This window comes from Homarus americanus, unplaced genomic scaffold (genome assembly GCF_018991925.1).
Source record: "Homarus americanus isolate GMGI-L3 unplaced genomic scaffold, GMGI_Hamer_2.0 scaffold56009, whole genome shotgun sequence".
Classification (NCBI taxonomy): domain Eukaryota; kingdom Metazoa; phylum Arthropoda; class Malacostraca; order Decapoda; family Nephropidae; genus Homarus; species Homarus americanus.
In genome coordinates, this window is record NW_024739542.1 from 3,560,567 (window position 1) to 3,587,338 (window position 26,772).

The 26,772-nt window shown below is 36.3% G+C and overlaps 1 protein-coding gene across 14 annotated transcripts in view; it reads left to right on the top strand.

Moving 5' to 3' along the window:
• The window catches only part of LOC121874870 (kielin/chordin-like protein), an 87,061-nt gene that overhangs the window by 35,428 nt on the left and 24,861 nt on the right, over positions 1 to 26,772 (top strand). For 13 of the 14 annotated variants that reach the window (XM_042379171.1, XM_042379178.1, XM_042379168.1 and 10 more), the window contains 13 exons: positions 1,829 to 1,945; positions 2,119 to 2,238; positions 3,798 to 3,914; positions 4,779 to 4,920; positions 6,826 to 6,939; positions 7,642 to 7,763; positions 8,438 to 8,632; positions 16,603 to 16,716; positions 18,910 to 19,042; positions 20,469 to 20,572; positions 22,290 to 22,476; positions 25,338 to 25,414; positions 25,605 to 25,673. In XM_042379171.1, coding sequence (XP_042235105.1) covers positions 1,829 to 1,945; positions 2,119 to 2,238; positions 3,798 to 3,914; positions 4,779 to 4,920; positions 6,826 to 6,939; positions 7,642 to 7,763; positions 8,438 to 8,632; positions 16,603 to 16,716; positions 18,910 to 19,042; positions 20,469 to 20,572; positions 22,290 to 22,476; positions 25,338 to 25,414; positions 25,605 to 25,673 — 1,611 coding nt within the window. Of the gene's footprint in view, positions 1 to 1,828; positions 1,946 to 2,118; positions 2,239 to 3,797; positions 3,915 to 4,778; positions 4,921 to 6,825; positions 6,940 to 7,641; positions 7,764 to 8,437; positions 8,633 to 16,602; positions 16,717 to 18,909; positions 19,043 to 20,468; positions 20,573 to 22,289; positions 22,477 to 25,337; positions 25,415 to 25,604; positions 25,674 to 26,165; positions 26,342 to 26,772 lie in introns of those variants that run through there. The other variant, XM_042379180.1, reaches the window with a different exon arrangement.

A 26,772-nucleotide genomic window follows, 5' to 3' on the forward strand; every position in this document is an offset into this window, starting at 1 on the left:
ATGTATAAAGTCCAGTCTATATCGGGAATTTTGGAATAGCAATTTACACATGCAATTGGTGGTAGAGCCCTACTCCATTGCAGTTAATAAAAGACCATGGCTGTGCTATCAAAATGTGGAACAAATTAATTATGATTGCTGTTTAGTTTAGACAATGGACGAGTTGACGGTCACCTTTTTCTAATAAAAAATTACTTAAGCAAGTTAAAAATGTGCTGAATTTCACTATGGTAACCATATTTTCGAATAAAATAGGCCAGAAAGTATAAACAAAAAGGGTTAAAGTTGGTGAAAAATTAAGTGACTGCAAAATGCCCATTGATTGGCTGTGACTTCACTCGCTTGTAATGAAGCCAGTTGATGTGTGCACTTTGACAGGCATCATTGACTAAAAATAATGTTCAAGGAAAGAAAATGCATCATTGGTGTTTCGTTCCAATGTGTAAGAGTATGGACAGAGCCACACCAGGAAAAATGTTCGTCACAGTACCGAGGGAAGTGAAGAGAAGGAAGATGTGGTGACTTACTGCTCACTGAGAGTTTCCCATGTCAGAGCTCTGTTTATACTGTTGTGAAGATCATTATAATGTGGATATCAAGTTAATATATACTGTCATGGTTTTAATATACAGGTATAAATGAATTAGTCATCTAGTATCATCATGTGTATTTGATCGCTGGGTGCCAGTAAGAGGCCAAGAAAGATGAGAACTTTTGACAACAACGGTGTTTGAGAGATGGAGAGTGCTGGTAACATTGTTAGGGAGAGCGGGTCTGCGGGACTGATCAGATGTTACCGCTCTGTAACCAACAGACTGAGAATATACTATGGTGCAATCGCTCATCTGGAATTCAGTGTGCGATATTTTGAGGAAAATTAAAAATTTTTTGATAATGTGTTATTAACCCGGCTGGCTCTCCGGCTATGCACCAAACGTAGTTTTTTTACTGTCCTGAATTGGTTGATATAAGGACAAGAAATATTTACATTAATTTATGTGCATTAAATAAACACTCGAAATGGTTGATTACCTTAAGTAGCAATGTGGGAGTTTATATTATATCAGTACATCAAACTACGTACAAAGTACAGTATAAAGTTAGGATATGCTACAATATAAACTGATACTTAAAGTTTGCTGATGTGGCTGAAGGTCAGGAATTAATGGTTGTGCTTGGTTGGTGAGCCCCTCCACGATCGCTGGTTTTTACTGAAGGTGGTGAGTATTGTGTTTCTCTGGTCAGGATCATTAAGGAACTGACTATGGCAGGTAATTTGACATTTAACAGTAGCTGGTAGGGTGTGCATGCAAACAAAAGAATGTAGACTTGCACAAGACATCTATTTAAATCAGGAGTAATTATTTACATTTCAGGTAACTATTAAATATTACTTTAACTAAATACAGTATAACTTAAATTAAATGCAACATACTGTACAGTATATATAACTCCCTAACGAAATTTCTTACATAATTTCTTTCTTTCTGCTATTCAACGTATTAGATTAACAGTTATGACATTTGCATTATCTTGATATAATTCTTGTTCTATTCCTATAATTTATTCATCTTAATCTATTTCATAATGTATTCCTATAATAATAATTTACTTTTTGGAACTACTAGTTTATTTCATGTTCATTCCGAATTCAAATTGTTAAATTAATAAAAAAAACACTTAAATAAAGCCTAAATTTTAATTGTAATGAACTGAATTAATGGGGGTACAGTGTGCAATATTCTTTTCTGATTGACGTTAAACATTTTGGATTTTCAGAATTGAAAAGACACCAATGAATATTTTTCATCATAATTGATCTTTACAGATTACCAAACTGAGGAGGCAGAATGTGATGTTGGTGCTCAGTGGAAGAAGGATTGCAATTGGTGCACATGTTATGAAGGCCGTGCTATATGTTCTAAGTTATCTTGTGATGGATTCGGTGAGTTATTGTTTGTGTTCTATCATCATTGTCATTATACTTTGGTTATTAATGATATCCTAAATCTGAGATATACAATAGGTGCCCTTTTGCATAATAGGAACATCTAGAAGCTCAGTTATGTTAATTTCCTTTTTGGAGTGGTTATTAGTTCCCTAATATATTTACCGTAGAAGTGCCGGTACAACAGAGAGAAGCAAACTGCACCGAAGGGTCTCGTTGGCGTCAATCATGCAATTGGTGTGAGTGTCTTGGGGGAAGAGGAGAGTGTACTGCAAATATATGCCTAGTTGGTGAGTCAATTTCTTTCACTCTCCCTCCCTCTCTCTCGTATGAATGGTTACAGTTATTATCTCATTACAATTAAGTTTTACACATCAACACAAACTGTGCTGTGTGTACTACCAACACTAAACGTTGTAAATCATGAGTACAGTGCAACTCCTTTTATCTGAACTCCAATTATCGGAATATTTCAGGTATCCAAACTTTTGTCCCCTTGGTTTCATTCAGTTAAAATTCTAATTTAGTCAAGCAATCGCAACGTAACCAAAGTCATTCTTTCATGTGTGTGCCACCTGTGGTGCTGTAACAGCTTTGTTTACAACCGTGCCAAACTTTTTGGTGGGTGGAAGATTTTTGCTGTAATATCATGTTATAATAAACAATAAAATTGATACATAGCGTATCATAAAATAGAATAGAACATATTTTATTTACAAAAAATAGCTCCTCCCACACTCAAACCATCTACTGGGTGATACAACACAGTTCAGCTAGGCAGTCAACCAGCTGGCTCCAAGACGTGTGCGTGCGTGCGTACTCGCATTGGGTGAGGGAGCGCAGGCTGGGTGGGCAGCTACTGGTGAGTCGGCAACACAGTTAGAGTCCACTGCCTCATGCATATGTTCACTTCCCACACATTCACACCCATGTCCTTCATTTTTCTTATTTTATAATTTTATAATACTCTATATTTTCTTTTTCCAAATCACATTAGAGTACAGTAGACCCTTGCCATTCGCGGGTTTGGGATTTGCGATTTCGACGATTCGCAGTAAGCAGATGGTGGCTATGGTGGCTAGCTTGCAAACCTTTTCCCGCAGCACTAGTCACCCCACACAGCATCTCGTGTTGTATTCTTAAAACTTTAGTGTTTCTGTATGAAATGGCCCCTGAAAGACTGCCTAGTGTCAGTGCTAGTGGAGTGAAATGTAAAAGGCAGAAGTCAGTGATGACCCTGACAAAGAAAGTTGAATTATTAGGTAAATTAAAAGAGGGGATGAGTGCTGCAGTGGCTGGTTGGTTGTTTGGTATAGATAAACAGTAGTGTACTAAGATAGTATAAGTTGCTATTTGCGGTTTTTCCTATTCACGCCATTCCTTGGAACCTAACCCCCCACGAATAACAAGGGTTTACTGTACACATTATTGTAATGATTATGGCACAACTTTTATGGTTTCATTACATGTAACAATGACAATATATCATCTCACAGGCCACTTCATCCCCAATTTTTTCCCTTTCCCAGTAAGTCAAGCTATTGTTGAACCAAATTTTGACCTTATGTTAATTATTGCATGTTCTTGTAGGCACGTCCAGGTATCTGAACTATCATTGGCCCTGATGAGTTCGGAAAAAAAAGACTTGAACTGTGCTATCAATTATTACCTATGCTGATAGGATTGCATTACTGTAATCATCCATCTCATGAGAACTAACCATGTCTTAGTGTCAGAATTGATAATACCTGGTCATACAATATTCATTCCATAAAAGGGCTGAATATTTCATGGGATCATAAATAATTTGGTTGCAATAATCTTATCTCATCACAACTATATGTTGCAGATTTTCAGACTGAGGCAGCAGAATGTGAAGCTGGAGCTCGATGGAAAAAGGATTGCAATTGGTGCAACTGTCGGAATGGTCGTGCTTCTTGTTCTAAGTTAGGCTGTGTGGTGCCACGTAAGTTATAAGGTTCCTATCAATATTCTTCCTTCTCATATAGATGATAATGATTTCCCAAACCTGACTCAACCATGTAACAAGAACAAAAAAACTTTGGAGTGGAAATAAAAAAAGTACTGAAGTTGAAATATACTTATTGGAACAAGAAACACAAGGTGTCTCATTTACTTACCAAATTTACCTAATAGCCACCACAATTGGAGGAAGGAGGCTTGTGGCCTGTGTGGGATCCAGCATTTGTTCTTGATAGTCTTGTCCAGAGCTGTTTTGAAGCCCAGTCCTGTTCTTGCTTTCAAGTTCTTCAGCTCCATTTGTTCCATACAAATACTTCCTTGCCTCTAACCAGTGTATCCCAGGTTCACTCCCTGGGTCATATGTGAGAAGGATGTTATGCAGTGTGACCTTACCATCATCCTTCAGTTTTGATAGGTGGACTTTAATACTGTTCTACCCTAGTATGACCCCAAATTTTACTTGACAATCAGTTTAGTGGCAACTATTATACATTTTCGTTCTTGTTGTTATCCTTCGCCTACACATGTATATCCTTTATTTTACCCTTTGTAGATATACAGTATGCTGGAAAAAGTTCAATATTTTTAAGATGTATTTTAGAACAGGTAAGAGGTTCCTGTATCACTTGTTGATAGTTAGGTCATGTTGCAGAAGTCACTAGACTCTGCATATACTTTTCTCCTGATTGTTAATATATTTTTGCCCTAGAAAAAAAAACGAGCAAATTTATTCTTTATGATCTCAGGGAGATACAATTATTTAGTGTTTAGTATTTTGGATATATTTTAGTTTTATCCAATTCATTGTGTGTCCACATACTCTTTATTTTTATGTTTACTCACTTAGAGAATGGTGACCTTGTCTGCACGGAGGGGAAATCATGGAGAGAAAACTGCAATATATGTCGGTGCTCATATGGGCGTACCATTTGTACAACAGAACTTTGTGCTGAACCAGACGCAGCAAACCTCAAATGCAGAGGAGAAACGTAAGATAATTTCATTGATGTTGAAACCTTGAATAAGCAGAGCATTTTAAAAGAACATTTATAATTTATGTTATGTTGATGAGAACATCAAGGTATGGTAGTAAAAGCTTTTGAATTTGGGAAATTTGTTTAATTTATTAAACATAAATATAACATACTGCACCAGTAACTGGGTAAGCAGGCATGTTACAGGTGAAGATGGCCCTGGAAAATTGCATTCACTGTAACATGTCAAGATGGCACCATGGCAGGCACTGGTTGGGAGGATTCTGCTGGTGATATTTTGAAAGCCATTCATCATATCTCCTTTGCTATGACATAGAATTTCTTGTTCCACTCCTCCATTTCTCACCAAAATGAACACATCTTAATTTTTTCACTGGAGAGTTTTCACTGGAGAGGGAATATGGAATGTGATTTCGTAGATATTTGGTCCATTCTGAACGGTCATTTTACTGACTTTATCCTTGTTGCCACTTGTCTGCATACTATCTTAAAGGCAACAGCAACCCAGAGAGTGAAGGTACTCAAAGCAACAAACATCTTGACCACATGAAGTCTGAAAATTTTAAATATGTTTGTTTTGCCATATATAATTTGTTAATTTTACAAATTATTACTTAAGGTGAGATAAAGAGGAAGTGCTTTATAAAAGTTACCAGGATAATTTTTACCAAATATTGAATCACTAAATCACTGATTTACATGACCTCAAGATACCATGGAACAGCATCCAACAGTCCAGTCTGGCACACCTTGTTCTGTTTACTTGTGTCTTATGAGTGGCTTGTGAGGGAATAGATCCACTGAATATCTGCCATCCATAGTCATTATTGTCTCACCCCCTGAAATAACAAATAACAGATCATAGATATTAATGGTTTAGTGTTTGGTTTCTAAGCTTTCCCAAAATAACATCTGTCAAGTTTACTCTACTACTGTATATACATACAGTAGGTTCACTTACTGTATGTTGGTACTGGACAAAGATCATTATCCTTTATTATCCTTTAAAGGGCGGGTATATTTACATGCTCTGTCCGCCCAGGAATGGGTATATTTCGCTACATTGAAAACGGAACAAATTGTGTAAAACAATGTTGTTCAAATACAGTCAACCCTCGCTTTACGCGGTCCCACATTCCGCGTTTCCACGTTTACACGGTACCCTGCTGAAACAGGAATGCTCACATTCCGCGGTGCGTGTACCCCTTTACGCGGAGAGCGGCTGGCGAGCCGCGCCATTTTTGGATCCAAACCTCCTGCCCTCTCCCGCCATCCGCCATGTTGTGTAAGCGGTGCGAGCATGGTGCGCACAAGGTCGCCCAGTCATCAAAACATTACCGAGTTCTTCACCCGCCACCCACCACAGCCGGCCCAAGTCAGTGATAGTGATAATTATAGTGAGGATATGGACTTATATGGACTTTGAGGGGTTTGACAAAGAGGCCCTGCAAGCCTCTGTGGTGGATAGTGATACAATTGATACAAGTGATACAGGTGAGGGCCAATAATCTGCCCTCTGCCTCGGAACCAACCGCCCATCCCCGTGTGCCCAGCCATCTCTTCTACTAATGTAAGTGTTAAAAAACCTAATATTATTGATATTTCTCTTAATGATTAATTGTGTGTGCATACCATCATAAAGTTAAGAAAATATTTTTACTACAACATAGTTGTGTGTAGTCAAAAAGTGGAGTTTGGGGGTTGGCCCGGTCTCTATTTCAATTAATCCCATATGTTATGTTGTTCACTTTATACGCGTTTCTCACTTTACGCGGTACCCTGTGGGTTGAATTAACCGCGTAAAGTGAGGGTTGACTGTACATGTAGAATTTGCACCATTCTACCATAACTTGACCATCACAGTATTTTTTTTACTAAAGTCTTTGTTACATTTTACAGGAAGGATGGTTGCAGCGTCCCAGAGCTGCCACCACATTGTAAACTGCCCCCTGTATCTACTGATGGTCCAGCCTGTGAGGACCTTCTCAATATGAGAATGTGGACATATGACTTGTAAGTAGTGTTCTTAAGAGATATTTAATTCCTATTACTCTACATACCATATTTAGTTAACACTCACTCCAAAAAGTGTCTTAAACGATTTTGGTGAGACAATATAACATAATGGACAAAGATTTTGACAAACCTATAGAGACAATAGGAGTTGTGGCTTTCATTTTGATGTTCATCTGACCCCACTCTAAACTAATTTTTGTAGCAAGTGTACAATATACTAAGCTTTTTAATTTAATTTTGCAGTAACCTAATGTATGAATTAGAGAGAACAAAAATATTTATGAAAGTAAATTCCCAATATATACCGTACATAAAATTTGTGTTTTTGTATTTTATGATGTGCTATGTATCAGTTTTATTTACCTTATTATAGGACTTTCTGTTCATTTTTGGCATATGCTAAATACAGAATAATGAAGGATTGGAACCAATACCATTTATTCCATATTAAATCTAATTGACAAAGACGTTTCTGAGATCGAAGATGATGATGTGAACATATCCATTTCTTTGCCAGAAGTATATACATATCCGACAAATCTCGGAAAATGGTTCACCTCAGGTTCTAAGCTTGTTGTACCATCAACTAAAATGATTATTTGAGATTGAACTCTTGTTTATAATATTTTTCCTTTCCTAACACAGAAATTATCTCTTCAGTTTATTGTTTTTTAATTTGTTTTTCTTATTTTAATACAGTATAAGTGAAAAATGCAAGGAAACAGTTTATGGAGGCTGTGGAAGAACAAAGAACTTGTATGAAACAGAGGCAGAGTGTAGGGCCTCATGCAAACTTGTCAGCAGTCTCAGAACTTATGCAGGTTGGTGTATCACCCTTGTTTACTTCATAGGCACTATAGTTAATGGAGGCCAAATTATGGGATGGAGGCATGTAATCTGTGAATGATTTTTCAATTGTTTATTGCTATAGTCTTGGTAAGAGCTATTTAAAAGACCTGTATTATTCTTTCTTCCACTGTAACTGCTGATAGGCAGTTTCATTGGTCCACCATCTCCTTTTACCTGTGTTTCCCACTCATAATATAACAATGATGAGGCACATGATTTCAATAAAGTGCAAGTTTTTGTCCCACATGAAAGTACTAGGCATGAAATTCCACCGTAACTCACCAGAAGACCAGATTAATTGATAAATGATATTCTTCTTGGAGAATAAAATTATCACATTTAAAAACAGCACGGTCTTGAAGGGTGATCAATCTAATACTGTATCTGCAACAGGAGAGTAGGGATAAGATTTCATATAATTGGTTAATCATCTTTTACTGTCTTGTTGTAACATTGTAAGTGCTCGTTATGTTTCAATGTTAACTATCACAAGCATTGTTAGGACACTTTAGAGCTCCTAAAAAAAAATTGCTCTTTCTGATGACATTACTGAACAGTACTTTAAAAAAAATTTAAGTACCGGTACAACAATAGGTTCTTAGTAGTTATTCATATCTTCTAACACTCCACAATTTTTTTTTTTCAGTTGACACAAAACCTGAGAAATGTTTCAAGAAGCATGACATAGGACCATGTTTTGCATCATATGTTCGCTTCGCATACAATGCAGAGAGTGGTCAGTGTGAAGAATTCCTGTATGGAGGTTGTCAGGGCAATGCCAACAGGTTCCTTTCACTTGAAGAATGCCAGCAAGAGTGTGGAGGAGTCACAACAGCCGCTGGTAATCCCTAATGTCAATGTAGATTTGAAATTGTGCATGAGACTAGTATTGAACTTTGTGTTATAAATACATTACACACTTTGGTAAGTCAGGGAAATGAACCAATGTGAAATTATATATAAATGATATCAGAAACATTAGAATTATATACAGTACAGTAATGTGATTTTTTTCTTTTTTTTCTTCTCTGGCTAATGTTCTCTTGTCAGGAAGCTCCTTATAACAGAGCATGTTAAATGAGAGAAATCAGTGTCTGTATATAATCTCCGGTCATTCATTAAGGATTGATGTATAACCCACAAATCTTTACTCACCTCACCATATCAGCCATTATCCCAAAATGGAAAGATAAAGTGTTACAGGTGTCCTCTGGAGACTGGAGGCATCTCTTACCCATGCCTTAACATTAAATACACTTTGCACGAAAAGAAAAGACTCCCTCATCCGTACTCCAGCTCATAGCCATATGTCATCAAGAAAAGACACCTCTGTACTGGTTATCTCCTTGATGGCCTATGTACAGTATTTCAAAATGCTAAGTATCCTGCAACACCTTAGGAATATATTGCAGTTCTTGGTGTTCATAACTAAATGAGACTATTATTGGGTCTTATGTTTATTGGTTTGGAATGACTTTTGACGTTCTATACCAATCTTCTGCATTCAAACTACTATGGTATTTTATTTCGTATAATTGTGATGTTATGGTTATAATTGTTTGAATGAAATAATTTATGTTTTGTTTTAATTTTAAAGACAAATCTAATTACTGTAATAAAACTCAATGCAGGTAATTGTGTAGTGCCAAACACAAGTTAGACTACATTGTTTATGAGTATCTTGAGGCTTTGGTCTTTTGGTTTGAAATAGTGATCTGCTCAACTAAAGGAGAAGGATGTGAGAGTTTGGTTATGGAATATTGGTTGATTGTGTTCTCTCAAATGGAATTGGATCTTGGGGAAATGTAAAGAGAATTTTTTTAATGTATTGGCCGCTGGTAAGGAGTGAATTACAGAAGGTAATGCAACTCCTGTTTTTTTTTTATTAGTCAGATGCATTTGTTTGCTTCATCATCAGACTAAAAAGTTTCTGAAGCTTGATGACAATTTGGCATTGTAACTCTGATCTCCCCTCACTTGTTTAACAGATCTGCAGATAACTCACTGATCATTCTGACTGGTAATGTGTCTCCTCCCAAACAAGAGGTGGGTACTTGACTCAGCAGTATTTAAATCTAGATAATGTAGAGAGAATTGACAAGATTGCAGCGCTAACATGATGTGCATAGTAAAAATACTTCAAAACTGTAAACATCCTCAATTATTAATCCTCAGGCTATGTGGAGGTGGGAAGAGATATAACTGCCAAAGGATGTTCCGTCCCTTGGTGAAATGGGACAAAATGGCAGCTGTTGGTGTGAAATGTGCTGATTGGTCAGAGTCAGATACAACTAGAATGAGACTTATTGTCTCTAGAGGACAACTATTACACCTGATCCCCCATTTTGAGATGATGGATGAGAAGGGAAGTGGGTAATGATTTGTGTAGCCATTGGGTCAATATATCATCCTTGGACTAGGGGTCATCTAGGGATACTGAACTTCTGATTCAGCAGCCTGTATACAAGTTAACTGGCTGTAAGCTGTTGGGAATGGTTCAATGCAGGCAGTAACCGTTATACGATGGATCAGTATATGCTCGATCAGTTTTACGATGTAAAATATTGAACACCATTTACCACTATGCGATGGCTACAGATCAGCTTTATGATGCTCGCTACCTGAATGTTTTTCCTGTATTGTCACTGCTATGAAAAAGTGATGTGCAGTAACTTGTGATATTCTGAGATATGGTGATGCAATATCAGAACGGTGTAACACATGAGACCCACGGGGGAGGTTCTGGCTCTCCCTGGTGATTGACAGGCGAAGCAGTTGAATGTGTCACATTGGCCAGAGGATGGTTTGTATGTACACGTACATATTATGTACAGCTGTAAAATAGATTTTTTTTTAATTTATGAATTTTATGTCTATTTATAAATTATTTGAGTTACTTAGACATTATTTAATCATTACAGCAGCACAATATAAAACTTGTTTGGCCTCTTGAGGGTCTCACGAATGGAACCTATTTTTCTCCATAAGTTATTATTTTCAATATACGTTTGATCACTTAGCAATGGCTTTGTGAGGCCCTTAATCCCATCGTATGATGGTAAATGCCTGCATTCCACTTTTCTTTCAAGTGATAAAGGAAAAGTTTTCTAATCTCTGATGATAAAAACTTTAAGACTATTACCGCCGCCAAAAAGTCATATAGATGTGAATGAAACCCAGACTAATATTCCTTACGATGCTTAGTTGAATGAAACTAATTTTTTATGTCACTGCAAGTTTAATTTAAAGTGTATGTTAACCTACTATTATTATTAGAGTTCATCTCACCTCAGCATGCCTATATTAGATTGTTGCACTTAGTGTTACCATGAGGCAAAAAGACAGGGGTCATGTGATCTACAAATGCTCCGACATCATTTAGTGACAAACTAAAAATTCATTATATCTTTCTTATTATACTTTTTTGAATCATGGACAAAAAATGGCCCAGTCAATCTTCACAAAATATTGTAGACACCCTCAAAAACAGGATAGAATTAAAGACAAAGATGCGATTTTCACAAAACAGACCCACTTTATATCTTAGTCACTCATTTACTTCACTCCATTATAATAACAGTGGATAGATCTTTTGGACCTGCACAGCTTTTATGCATTAGCATAATTTTTGTTACCTACCTTTTTGTCAGGGAACGAATCACTTGCTTTGTATTCCAGTAAGTTGTTTGCACCTTCCTGCATTCATATACTGTAGTGACTTCAGATATTCAAGCAAGTGGAATATGAAAGTTTAATTATACCAATAGCCTTCCATTTGATTGTATAATAGTAAACTCCAAATAATATATTCACTAAAGAAGATGTAGTATGCTGAAATGTTATTATAGTACTTAACTTCAAATAGATAGATATATGAAGTAATACAGACATATGCTAATACACACAAATGGCTAATCACCTGACTAGGTTACAAAACTATCTTGAAACTTTTCAATCTAATTTATATCAATTATTGTTGCCTCTCTTGGGGGCCTGAGAAACACTACAGTGGCTGCCAGGGAGGAACTATTCATTGAAGAACTGGTATAACCTGAGTATTTGACAATATCTCCATTATTAACTTAGCAATATTATTAAATGAACATTAGAACACAGTTGGTATACGTCTCCGTTTGAAAAATTTAGCAAAAGAAAAGTGCAAGTTATTAGAGGGTTTCATATCTTCTTTAGTAGCATCTCTATGTTTTATCCTATCATATGTTTCTTCGTTCCATCTGATTGTATTTATAAAATTTGGTGAAGGTTGTCCAGGCTATTTTTTAATTATGGTACACAGGACATGAGCAGAGGTCTCTTCCAACTGCAAAGTGTCACCAAATGACCTGCCTGTTGGCAGAAATACATTGTCTCTTTGTACCATGGAAGGCACTATTACTAACTACAACAGTGTATAGTACTTATATGTACAGTATACAGATTAACATAGGTATTGATGAGCTTTTTTATGCAAAGGCTGCAGCATAAAAAAGATCAGTAGTATCAGTGCAGGAATATAAGTGAGTACAGTATATCATGCTTGAGTCTTGTAGCATTGTATGTTAAAGAGTATTAAACACTTCTAAATACCACCTTGCATGTATGGTATGAGCCCTGGAGATAATCCTTCAGCATCTTGTTGTCCACGTCCTTAGAATATTTATTTGTTCCTTGCAAATCTTATGGCCTTGAATTGTGTAGAGTAGAGCCTGTTTGTACCATAGCTTTGTTTTAGAATGACTAACTTGTAAGTATTTCTCACAAGGTGTATCATGATTAAGTTATATAAATAAAAACTTTTTCATACTAAAGATCCTGATTTATTTCACACACATATCATATGCAGTACTGTATATCATGCATGTTTCACAATAGTCTAGGCCAGTGGTTCTCAACCTTGTTTGCCCCATGCTCTCCTTTCACCATATGTCAGAATGTCATTCCCCCTCCTTTCCAAGATTGTCTGCCTCAAAAAGTGCATTCCAAATAATATGCATATAATACTGAAAATCCTTTATTTTTTCCATATAAGTATCTGTTTCCCCCCCCCCCCTGAAAACCTGAGGGGGGAAATTCCCCCCTGGTTGAGAACCCCTGGTCTAGGCACTACATATTCAACTCTTGAGACACATTACTCCAAGGAATTATTCACCCTTAAAGCCTGGGTGACATTCCTCTACATTAACTAAGGTGACCCTAGGTGATGTTCCTCAATGTTCTTAATTTTTGTGGTATATTTTGATTGTCCAGGCAGGATATTTATTTAATTGGCAGCTCAACTCATGTGTAATCTTTGTCTCAAGGCTCGTGCCTCGGGGTCAGTTACCCACCAATTATTGTGATGGATACACGTCCTTCAATCGCTGTTCAGTAAATAATAGCTGCCATATTTATTGCTATGATAAACAATAAAATCGATGCATAACATATCATAAAATACAATAGTGCATATTTTATGTACAAAAATAGCTCCTTCCACACTCAAACCATCTTCTCTATGACGGACACAGTTCAAGCAGACAACCAGCAGACTCACAGATTTGTGGCTGCCGTGCTAGCTGTGTGTATGCTGTGATGTTACATTACACACATTCACTTCCAACATATGCTCTTCATTTTTTAATATATAGTTTTATATTATATTTTCCATATTTTTAAGCCATGTTAGAGTATTGTAATTATTTTTACACAACTTTCATCTTTACAAGTGACAGTATACAAGGTGGCTGGGCTGGTGAAATTGGCCATGAAGTTTATAGGTGCGTGGCTGGGTGCGGCGCATCACTCCCCACACACTGCTCTGCCTCCCCTCTATGCCACACAAACTAGCTCCCGTATGTAAATGCCATGAACCAGTTGTACTTATGTCAAATTTTTAAAATAATTGACCTCGTGGAACCTCATTTGTATCAGCGGGCGTTCGAAAGTCGGGGACCCCCTGTGTGTGTGTATACAACCTCTCCTCGACTTACGACATATGCGACTTAAGATAACCCGGTTTTACGACGGTCATTGTCGTTATATATTTTACATTATTTTCCAGTCTAGACGTTTGGTCGTAATATCTAACAATGCCTTATGACAACTTCGGCTGGCACGCTGCCGTGTGTGTACAGCATCCACACAGTATATACAGTATATATATATATATATATATATATATATATATATATATATATATATATATATATATATATATATATATATATATATATATATATATATATATATATATATATATATATATATATATATATATATATATATATATACAGTGGGGTATGCTATAACGAACGGATTCTACTACGAATATTCCTATAACGAACGGTTTTACCTATAAAATTGAGAATGCTATAACGAACGAAACTCCTACAACGAACATTATTTAATTTTTTTTTTTCTAATTTATTGTTTTTTTATTACAAATATTAATGATATTCTTTATTTCAGGGGTTTAGATGCATATTTATGCACTTTTTTACAATTTTTACAATTTTATATTATATTTTTCAGTGTTAAGTGGTTGTATTTGGGGGCCTGGAACGGATTAATCCTATAACGAACGAATGCTATAACGAACAAGGTTCTAGAACCAATTAGATTCGTTATAGCATACCCCACTGTATATATATATATATATATATATATATATATATATATATATATATATATATATATATATATATATATATATATATATATATATATATATATATATATATACAGTAATACCCCGATTTACGCGGTCAATTGAACCAGTGGAGGTCCGTGTAAAACGAGAAACGCGTAAATGGTATGCACACACAATTAATATTTAAGAGAAATACAGTCACCAGGTTAATGTCCATTCAAATAATGGACTCAACTCCCCCCGTCCCCCCCTCTTCCCATGCTCGCTGGCTCCTCCTCCTCTGAGAAATGTTTGGGTGAAAACACTAGATTTTAAGGTATAGTAATAAATAATACCTCAGACTAAAGTTAAGATAATGTAATTGACATTGCTGGATTCCTTGCAAGACCAGGAATATTTTGAATATACACATCATATATTTTGCACAAAAGATAACATATTTGCTCTGTGTAAACAAAATTCTTTCATTAGATCTAAAATTTGTATGTCTAATGCAAAATCCATGATGTTTATATTTAAAATGATCATCATATTGTAAGAATTCCAGCAATGTAAATTATATTCTGGTCGGGTAATTTGTATGAATTTTACAAGCTAAAAGAAATATCTTAAGTAAATAAAAAAATTAACTTCTCCCAGACACTATCTGTCAATCAAAATACCCCACCTCCAGCTCCCCCCCTCTTCCCACGCTCACTGGGTCCCTCCCTCCCTCCCTACCCCCCACCCCCCACCTTCTCTCCCTACCAGAGAAATGTTTGGGTTAAAACAGTATATTTACATTTTTAGTAATAAATAATACCTCAGACTAAAGTTAGGATAATATAATTGACATTGCTGGATTCCTTGCAAGACCAGGAATATTTTGAATATACACATCATATATTTTGCACAAAAGATAACATATTTGCTCTGTGTAAACAAAATTTTTACATTAGATCTAAAATTTGTATGTCTAATGCAAAATCCATGATGTTTATATTTAAAATGATCATCATATTGTAAGAATTCCAGCAATGTAAATTATATTCTGGCCAGGTAATTTGTATGAATTTTGAGCTAAATAAAAAAATTATACTTCACCCGCGTATATGAGTAGATGCACCGCGTAAATTGGGCATTCAGGTTCTGGCTGGGACCGCGTAAATGTGGAAACGCGTAAACGAGAACCGCGTAAACCGAGGTATTACTGTATATATATATATATATATACTGTTTATATACATACATATAAAGCATGCCAGGATAATTTGCGAATTTTTATTTCACAGTCCTCTATTATTTGGATGACACCCCGGATGTACCCAAAATTGTCTCCTGGTAGTTTTAAAGTTGCCGTAATTTTTGCGGCTGGTACGGGGAGCACGCTCCCTCCGCCTCAGTCTGGAATAAACACTTGTCCATCTCATGTGTGTGCTACTCTGCTCTCATAACAACTGTGCTCCTCGTGCTTGTGATGACTCCCAAATGCCCTCATCCACCACCATCCAGCTGTGGGAAGGTGCCCAAACAAGTGAAGAGAGAAAAGAACGTCATGACTCTCGTGGAGAAGATACAACTGCTGGACAAACTTAGGAGTGGCCAAATCTTTTCCACATGTGGCTGGGAATATGGCATCAATGACTCAACTGTCATCTACATTAAGAAGAAAGAGAGGGAAATACTATAGGGCATTTTAACATAGTGACAGTGCAAAAAGGTAAGATTGGCTGGGAGTGAATTCACTGGTTGATTATGAGTTGCTGATAATTTTTTTAAGGGTTTGCACTGAGTTGTTCTTACAGGATGTGTGTGTGTGTTGAGCTTGCCAAGCACATTGTAGGATTTAAAGAAATTGATGAAGAGTTTGTTCAGGAATCAGGTGGTGAGGTAACATGCCAAGACACTTACACAGCACACACATTAACAGCACTACTAAACCATTGTCTTATAACATTTTACATTATAATTTCTATTTTAAAATTAATTGATACATGATAGCTCGATTGGGTTACATTTGCACTTAGACAACTGATCAATGAATAAACCAGGGCATATGGAGACTCATTATACACTAGTGATGTCACGAAGCTTCGAAACTGGAACTACAACCGCTGAGCAACCACAAATTATCACAACCTGTACTCAAATGTACTACTCAGATTCAGTATAATATTACTTTAATAATTTATAAATTTTTCTAGAATCTTCATGTGATAGATCTGAGTGCCCGTGGAAGAGATGGGGTCATTATTTTACCAAGAATTGTCTGCCCCAGTATGAGAGAGGCTCATGCTGCCCTACCAGCTTCTCTTGCCGTAAGTAACTGGCATACAACAGTGGCTGTAATGACAGTGGCTCTAGATAATTGGAGAAATGCATCATTGGTGTGTGATGCTACTGAGGTTACTTAATGTTTTCATACAACGATCATTTCATGAAATAAAACTGAGACTGGGCAACTTTGGAATGAAACTGAGACTGGGCAACTTTGGAATGAAACTGAGAAATGATGACTCAGAGTCAGTTATAATATTTATAAAACACAAATACTGCTGTTCAGGTGAGTGAGGCTCAGAGAAACAGATTGTTTTTATTATATTTTTATAAAGTCTGCAAGAGCCACATGTCAAAGGTAAATGTGGAAAGTGTAAATTAATGATATGGGAAAGAGAAGAACAGTTTCACCATAATATCATTGTCAGTGGAGAAGACCTACAGGCTGTGAATGAATTCAGTATTAGCAAGGAGAGAAATTGAAAAGCTGAAGATAATACAAAATACAGTGACCCCTCCGTTAACGAACTCAATCCGTTCCAGAAGGTCGTTCATTAACTGAAAAGTTCGTTAACCGAAACCATTTATTCAATGGGTTTTTGGGGAATTGGTTCCAGCTCACCGAAAATTTCCTAAATTCAACAAAAATGGTAGAAAAGTTCACTTACTTTGAGGTGTGTATGTAGAAGGCTCCTGGATGATGATGATGATGATGATGATGATGGGATTTAGAATGGGGTTGGAGGAGAAGGAAGAAGAGAAGGCATTGGGGTGGAAGAGAAGTCACCCCATGGCGCCATTTCACCCATAAAATTTTAGGTCTCTTGGTGTAATTCAAGATTATTTTCTTTAAATCAACACTGCACTGCATTATATATTGTCAATGTGTAAAATATATTTCAAAATGACCAATAATTTGCTTGGAAACAGAAAAAAAGCGTTTAGTTGAAGAGTCTCAAGCAAGATGTTACCTCCAGTGAAAACAGAGAGAGACTAACTCCTGTTTGCTGTGTTAAGAGGCTGGATGCCGCCCATTAAACTAGTCACTTTACCTTCAATTATGTTCAATAATTGTTAAAATGACCAAAAAATTGAATATTAAACTTTTAAAATTATTGAATAGTATAAACTTCTTGATATTTACTAAAATACAGTGAGTTCTGCTATAACGCGTGTTTTGATAACGCGAATTTGCTCTAACGCGATTTATGAATTCGGAACAATATTTGTATAACGCGAACGCTTGTTTGCTATAACGCGATTTTTGCTTACTATTTCTCCAATTTTGTGGTATTAACTGTGAATATGGTAAAGAAGAATATCTCCAAAAAGCGTTCTGATGATAGAATTCCCGGTGATTATCGTAAAAGAAAGGATATAACACTTGAAGAGAAGCTCGATGTTATCAACCTCAAAATCACCCTTCTCCCCCATCAAGTTACATTCATATTTTTTCAAGGTAAAGTGTTAAATTTACTGTATGATTTCATTATTAGATATGAATGTAACATTTATTTAGACTGTGCTATCCTTTGTGTTAGGCTAACTACTAAATTTTTTCGATTTCGAGTAATCTGCACCTAACCCTATTTGCTCCATAAGCCCTGTTATTTCTATTACGCGATTTTCTATAACACGATATTTTACAAGAACACAATTATCGCGTTATAGCAGAACTACCTGTAGTAAGGAATTTAAGCCCTAGAACCGATTAATGTATTGGCGAACTGATACTAAAGCTGGTTGCCCGGTCAGTGCAAGCGAAAACATGTTGAGGTCGGTTTGTAAGAACTTCGTTAACCGAATTTTTTTTCGTTAACTGAATTGAAGATCCTTATGGAAGGCAGTTCGTTAATCGAAATTACGTTAACCGAGGTGTTCGTTAAACGAGGGGTCACTGTAATGCAAGGATGAAGAATAGGTGAGGCTCTAGAGCATTAAGTATTGGAAGAGAGAGAATGTGTGTGTGTGTGTGTGTGTGTGTGTGTGTATACAATGAGTTGATATAAAGCATAAAGCATGTGTGTGTGTGTGTGGATGATAAGATTGACTGTTTTATACTTGTGCTTTCACAATGCACATTTGTTTTACACCACTTTTGTCACTCCCGTTTTTGAAGATGATTGCACCTCTTCATCTACCCCACACAGAAGTGAAAGAGTAATAATGATGATGAATAGGTATTATAAGGGTTTATTTAATAGAATTTTTATCTATTCTTTGCTTGTCAACAGCAAATGAAACTTCGTCAGACCCAATGAACTGTTACTTCAAAGGCAAGGCTTATGCAGTAGGTAGTAGTGTACCGGTGGACAACTCTTGCTCTGTTGGATGCTTTTGTGCAGAATCACGTAACCCAGGAAATCTGTAAGTATTAAGAGTAGTCATCCATTTATGGGTAAACTGAGGTAAATCATTTATCCATTATACATGGTCTCATAATGTAGCCTTTTTTTTATATATCATCTACTAATATTTTTGTGTCATTATATTAGTAACATTATACAACAGTAATACCACTATGTTAGTATCTTTATATTAGTTCTATAATGTTAGTGAGGTGCTTCCCTGTCTGGAGTACTGTCACCCTGTCTGGTCCTCAAAATATGCTAGAGATTGTCAGTTGACTGAAAGTGTCCAAAGGAGGGTCACCAGACTGATGCCTACACTAGCTATCACATCATTTGTACCAAAGTTCAGGGAATTGGCAAGAAGCATGAAGTGTCACTTTTCAAACTAATGATGATTAATCACTAAATTAAAGGCCCACAGTCACAATTATATGTACACTCGGGGCCAAAAGTAATCATCCCCCTTTTCCTATTCAACAAATAGGGATGAATAATTTTTGTGCATTCTACAGAGGTTTTGTTTATTTTTTTTCATTCATCATTCCTCCTTCAACAAGAGAAAAATGTATGATAACTTTTGACCACAAAATACATACATTACCTGCAGTGTTTTATTTTGTTACAGATAATTAGTTTTTTTTTCCTTTTGTTCATCTCCCCTCCCCGCCCCACCAGGTTGTCTCTTCAGCAAGATGGATGGTTACTTTTATGGTTTCTTTTGAGTTGTGGGCTCTTGTTCATTTATTTAATTCATTTGCACTGTCAACAGATTTTGAGATTATAAACACATGGAGATGGATAACAATTGAGTACCTCTGCCCTACACTGCAATAAAATTGTCTGGCATTAGCCAAATAGAATAATCAAAGTGATATCCCCATAGTGAAAGGGTTAAGTTCTGCAGTTACAAATTAGTTTCCAGTTACCGGTACATATTATTTCAAAAGTTTGTTTAATCCTTTTTGTCGAGGCCCCTGGTCTTGTATGCTGTACCTCCTACAGACATTTATTTTATTATGAAAAAAAAGGTTAAATAAGACTGTTGATCTTAAAGGTTAATCATTCATAATGTTAGAAAAATTTAAACTTAAAAAATGATAAAAGAACTTTTATTAGATATTCTTAACCATTCTATATGTCCTCTACAGTACATTTATTATGGCCTACTATTATGAATTCATTCTCATCTCTGTCACCCTGGCAATGATGTGAAACTGTAAGGGCAAAGTTTCACTACTGGTGATCTATGGTAACTGTATCTGGTAACTGGAACTTAACTACGTACAGTACTTTCATGTTGAGGCAGGAAAAAATATGTTCATACACCATGTGTAGCTGGGTGGAGAAGGACATGTGGTATATGAGTAAATAGCAGAACATTTTTATATTTTAATATTCTTAATGTAAGTTTTAAGATTTATTTGAATTTTTTTACCTGACAGAGCGACGATAGTATGTGCTGACATAGATTGTCCAGGTCACTTGCAGGCTGGCTGTCGACCTCTGTACAGGCCTGGCGACTGTTGCCCCTACGACTATGAATGTGGTTGGTACATACACTTTCAGTATCCAGTGGTTTGTATGAATCAACATTAGGCACTTTTTAACTCATCAGAAATGCATTGACCATTCCTCAAATCAGCACACAGTATTTACACCAGCAAGAAAGATTATTTCTTAATATGATAAATTACACCTTTACAATTCAAATCACTCATATTTGAAAGACAACTCAATCCTATATAATACAATGGGAACATGGGCGTCCGCAGAAAAAAATGCAGGGGGGGGAGGCAATGTTATCCTGAATTCGACGTGTGAGGTGTGAAGACATCATTGACAATTTCGGAAGAGATCCCCGACGGCTCCAATTCCTGTTCCAAGAGTAGTAACCTGCTCTAACTGAATGAACTGTTGAGAAATGTTTATGTTATTTTATTCATTTTGTATTTTCCATGTAATTTTTTCAAAATTTTGATTTTCCAGGGGGGGGCAAATGCCCCCCTTGCCCCTCCCTGCGGACGCCCATGAATGGGAAGTTAGTCAATTAATCAGTGAACACAACTTTTACTAGAGTAGGCTATTAAAGTGTCAATTTTTATTCAACACTAAAGGAAGATGTGACAATAAGGTGGATTGTTTGTAAAGTTACCTTATGTAACCCATATACCGTATTTGCCGGCGTATAAGATGCATTTTTTTATTAATGTATCACAAATTACCTTGCATCTAATGCGCCCTTATTATGGATGGGAGGCTGAGCGCCATAGGCAGAGGTGCCTAGCTAGGGAGTCTGGGACGAGCAGTATTCCACTAAGCACAAAAATTGTGTTACTAATAATATTACTAAGAATAAAATACTGAAAAACAAGCCAAATTATCACAAACTATTATCACAAACTTACGGCAAATTTGCCAAAGACGTAAATAATGGCTTGCATTGGCTTAACGGCAGAGGGAAGCTCACAACATTTCAATGTATCTCCTTCCTTAGCAGACGTAACCCTCACCAGATACATGTCTTACATTATTTAAAGACTGTATTACCTCTAAAAACATATGTGTATTATCGAAATTAAAAATGTCCTTAGAAAGATTAAAGTAATGTTAACAGAAAGTTCAGCCTCCAGTCAGCCATTTGCAACGAGTTGATGGCGCCAAAACAATGGCGATGGTGCTACACCCTGGTGGCAGATCGCGGCAACACAAAACATCACAGCCAAAAATACGAGTTTCACATCCTGTTGGTAATTCTCTTGACCAAAATATAAACAATCTACACAGCTGCTCTGATCAGAGGTAGAGTTGGGTTAGTATAATGTTGCTATATATGATTTTCCACTTGATACTGGTATATATTGTATTTACATGCAAAAAACTTTAAAATTACTTTCAATAATTGTATGACAAAACGTACCCAAATAAAATTTCCACAAAATATCCTTGTAAAATAGGGGTGCGTCTTATGCGGTGGTGCATCTTATATGCTGGCAAATATGGTATATGATCTTATATATCCTATGAGACTCTGCCCTTCTTAATATTGTATCCTGCCTCTACACATGTCAAGGTATCTGGCATTAGCATGTTCTGTTAGGAAGGGATTCCTTTCTATTAGTTAAGAAATGGGGTTTTAGGCTGAATTCTTTATTGTTTTGTTGTTGACTCATGGTTATTGAGTAGTAATACATGTTATTGTTATAGTTTAAAAGATTTTCAAGATGGATAACATTGCTCTGAGTGATCTTACATGATATCCACAGTTGATCCTGACACACCACCTCAGCTGGACTCTCGTTCTCTCACCTGCATCTGGAACAACAAAACCTATCTTGAAGGTGATCAAATGTTCTTCGATGATCTTCCCTGCCAGGAGTGTGTGTGTAGCCCAGACTTTACAGACCCACATGGGCTTGGGTGTTCCAGAATAACTTGTGGGCTGGAATTCGGGTTGGTTTGATGCTATTGTTTTCTCTATCATAAAAAAATATTATTCTCTTGCATATAATAACATAAGAAAATAAGGAGTCTGCAATAGGCCGGTTGGCCTGTGCATGGCAGCTCATGTCGAGAGTTACTACCACTCTCTATCATCCATGAATCTATCTAGCCTCCTTTTAAAACTTTCCAGCATTCCAGCACTTACTACAAAGTTGCTAAGCTTGTTCCACTCGTCCACCACCCTATTTGTGAACCAGTTCCTTCCTATCTCCCTCCTAAACTTATCCAACTTAAATCCGTTGCTACGAGTCCTATCCTGCTCGGATATTATAAGAACTGTAAATAGATGACGTATTTATTTTTAAGGTTATACATTGGTTAATGTAATTAATATTTTACAAAAGGTATTGTTTTTTATAAAAATTTACAGCATTGTAAATATAAAAAGATTTATCCAGAAAAAAGAGCACGCGTCGATTGTATTTGCTGTCATCCATTTCCTCTTACTACGATAACTTTACTATAAGCCACTTGATACTATATGTTTCCTATCAGTCATATATAGTCAACCCTCGCTTTACGCGGTCCCACTTTACGCATTTCCACGTTTACGCGGTACCCTGCTGAACATGGAATGTTCACTTTCCGCGGTGTGTGTACCCTTTTACGCGGAGAGCGGCGCGAGCAGGGTGCGCACAAGGTCGCCCAGTCATCAAAACATTACCGAGTTCTTCACCCGCCACCCACCACAGCCGGCCCAAGTCAGTGATAGTGATAATGATAGTGAGGATATGGACTTATATGGACTTTGAGGGGTTTGACAAAGAGGCCCTGCAAGCCTCTGTGGTGGATAGTGATACAATTGATACTAGTGATACAGGTGAGGGCCAATAATCCGCCCTCTGCCCCGGAACCAACCCACCATCCCCGTGTGCCCAGTCATCTTTTCTACTAATATAAGTGTTAAAAAACCTAATATTATTGATATTTCTCTTAATTATTAATTGTGTGTGCATACCATCATAAAATTAAGAAGTTATTTTTACTACAACGTAGGTACAGTATTGTGTCTGAAAAAGTGGAGTTTGGGGGTCGGCCCGGTCTCTATTTCAATTAATCCCATATGTTATGTTGTTCACTTTACGCGTTTCTCACTTTACGCGGGCCGCCGTGGGTTCAATTGACCGCGTAAAGTGAGGGTTCACTGTAGAGTGTACTTTGCTGCACCCCTAAGTTGATACAGCCATTCCTTCTCTTCTAGGGGTCCCTGGTTGATGCCTTGGGGCAATTACATTTCACTCATTTGTAAATTGGTTCCTAATTTTACAGTTAGGAATACTATATTAACCACTGGTACGCATTGTGTGACTCTTTGATCACCATTATGCAACAACCTCAGTTACCTTCTAATTATTTTCATTGATATTTTTTAATTACTGTGTAAGATTCAACAGCCCATAATATTATACAGTAATACCCCGATTTACCGGTTTCGCTTTACGCGATTCTACATTTACACGGTACCTCGCCAGAACTGGAATGCCCAATTTACGCGGTGCATCTACTCATATACGCGGGTGAAGTATAATTTTTTTATTTAGCTCATAAAATTCATACAAATTACCCGGCCAGAATATAATTTACATTGCTGGAATTCTTACAATATGATGATCATTTTGAATATAAACATCATGGATTTTGCATTAGACATACAAATTTTAGATCTAATGTAATAATTTGGTATACACAAAGCAAATATATTATCTTTTGTGCAAAATATATGAAGTTTACATTCAAAATATTCCCTGACCTGCATGGAATCCAGAAATATCAATTATATTGTCCTAACTTTAGTCTGAGGTATTATTTATTACTAAAAATGTAAATATACTGTTTTCTCCCAAACATTTCTCTGGTAGGGAGGGAAGATGGGGGGTGGGGGGTAGGGAGGGAGGGAGGGACCCAGCGTGGGAAGAGGGGGGAGGCGGAGGTGGGGTATTTTGATTGACAGATAGTGTCTGGGTGAAGTATATTTTCTTTATTTAGTGAAGATATTTGTTTTAGCTCATAAAATTCATACAAATTGCCTGGCCAGAATATAATTTACATTGCTGGAATTCTTACAATATGATGATCATTTTGAATATAAACATCATGGATTTTGCATTAGACATACAAATTTTAGATCTAATGTAATAATTTGGTTTACACAAAGCAAATATTTTATCTTTTGTGCAAAATATATGAAGTTTACATTCAAAATATTCCCTGGCCTGCAAGGAATCCAGAAATGTCAATTATATTATCCTAACTTTAGTCTGAAGTATTATTTATTACTATACCTTAAAATCTAGTGTTTTCACCCAAACATTTCTCAGAGATGGACGATCCAGCGAGCCGTAGGGAGGGGGGGGAGTCGAGTCCATTATTTGAATGGACATTAACCTGGCGACTGTATTTCTCTTAAATATTAATTGTGTGTGCTTACCATCATAAAATTAAGATGTTATTTTTACTACATTATAGGTAGTGTCGAAAAAAGTGGAGTTTGGGGGTCGGGCCAGTCTCTATTGGAATTAATCCCATATGTTCTGTTATTCCATTTACGTGGTTTTCACTTTCCGCGGTACCCTGTGGGTTCAATTGACCGCGTAAATTGGGGTATCACTGTAGGTATTAATGTAATTATTTCTATTGTCATCTGTAGCATCAATGATCATTAAGTTAACCCATAGATACAGTAATAAGTATTTAGTACAACAACCTTTTGTCAGTTTATCTTATTTATGTTTCCAACTTCTTATTTTATATTATTGAAAGCTAATGAAGTCAGCCTGGTAAATGATAACTGCCATTTTCTTGTTATTCAGGAATGCCTATGAATATTCTCAAGGCTGCGTTCCCATCTATTTTGAAGAAAGATGTTGCTCAATTGACTGGCTTTGCCGTAAGTACTGTTAATAAGTTTTTTATGTTGTACCTGATAGTTGTAAAATTATCTATCAAAAATCAATCACTTCTGTTTTAAGTAGATACAGTGTGTTCCTATTTTGTGTTGATAATCTTTTTGTGCACTACCTCTTTCTGCCATTTTCTTTTTATTCTTTTATTTTCCACTGTTTATATTTCTTCCATAGCTGATGACAACCGCATTCTGCCACCTCAACCCAAAGAGCAGGACCCAGGCAGTGAACATGACCAGGAAGGTGAGGACTTAGGTTGAAAATTTATTTAAAATGAGTTTTAGCTCTGGATTTTTTTCAGTGTTGTGTCATGTTGAGCGATTCGTGCTGCAAACAATGAGATTTTATTTTAAAGTACAGTAAGTTTTTTTTTTTAATTTTGGTTATTTGAAGTTCTTTTGTTAGTAAAATTAGGACTCACATTTATGGTCATCATAATTATAATAAAACAGTAATCATTATCATTGCATCACCATATCAAAAATAAGAATAATCATCATCATCATCACTTTAACTTTGCTTCTTTTCACAAATAGTTGTGTAGTTTATAATTATTTTTATATTAGTGATTACAGAACTTTATATCTTAATTGTTGTCACTGTTTATTTTTGTGTTGTTTTGGTGTTTTTGTTACAATATTACAATTATTTTATCATGTTTTATTTACCATTATTGTGTTTATTACAGGGTTTTCCTTTATGTTCTTTTATTATTAATGACCCATATATGTACAGAAGATGTGTCTGCAAGATGCTGTGTTTTGTGCAGCATGCCTAAGTGGCCATCATTGTAGGCCTCACTGAGTGGCCATCATTGTAAGGCCTTATTGTATGACACATCTGCTTCTGTGTTACGGCATGGTAGCGAGTAAATGCGAGGAACAATAAAAGTGATGATTTTTTTTTCACATTCTGTTAGAACATTTGTGTGAGAATGTAACAGAATTAAAGAAAATGAAGAAAATTAAATATCTCTACCCGAAATTACAAGTTGAACAATAACATAACTCACAGCTCCGCCTCACCTGCCTTGAGTGCTACTGAGTTGTGAGTCCAAGACTGGGCTACACAATTACATGCCATCTCCATGGATATTATTCCTCATTATCCATCATTTAGGATATAATATTTTATTTCCCTCAATTAGCAATCCTTTCACTCAATGGTCGGTTTATCAGGAATAAATCCCGATTGCTAAATGAGGGATACCAGTACAGATATTTGTTAACTGTATTGAGACTGGTGAAGAGGTTTGTCTTTTACCTTTACATGGCAGTGATAGAGAAATGTGTCTTTCTACCTTTATCAGGTAGTGGTTATGAACCTATGGTGTAAACATTGA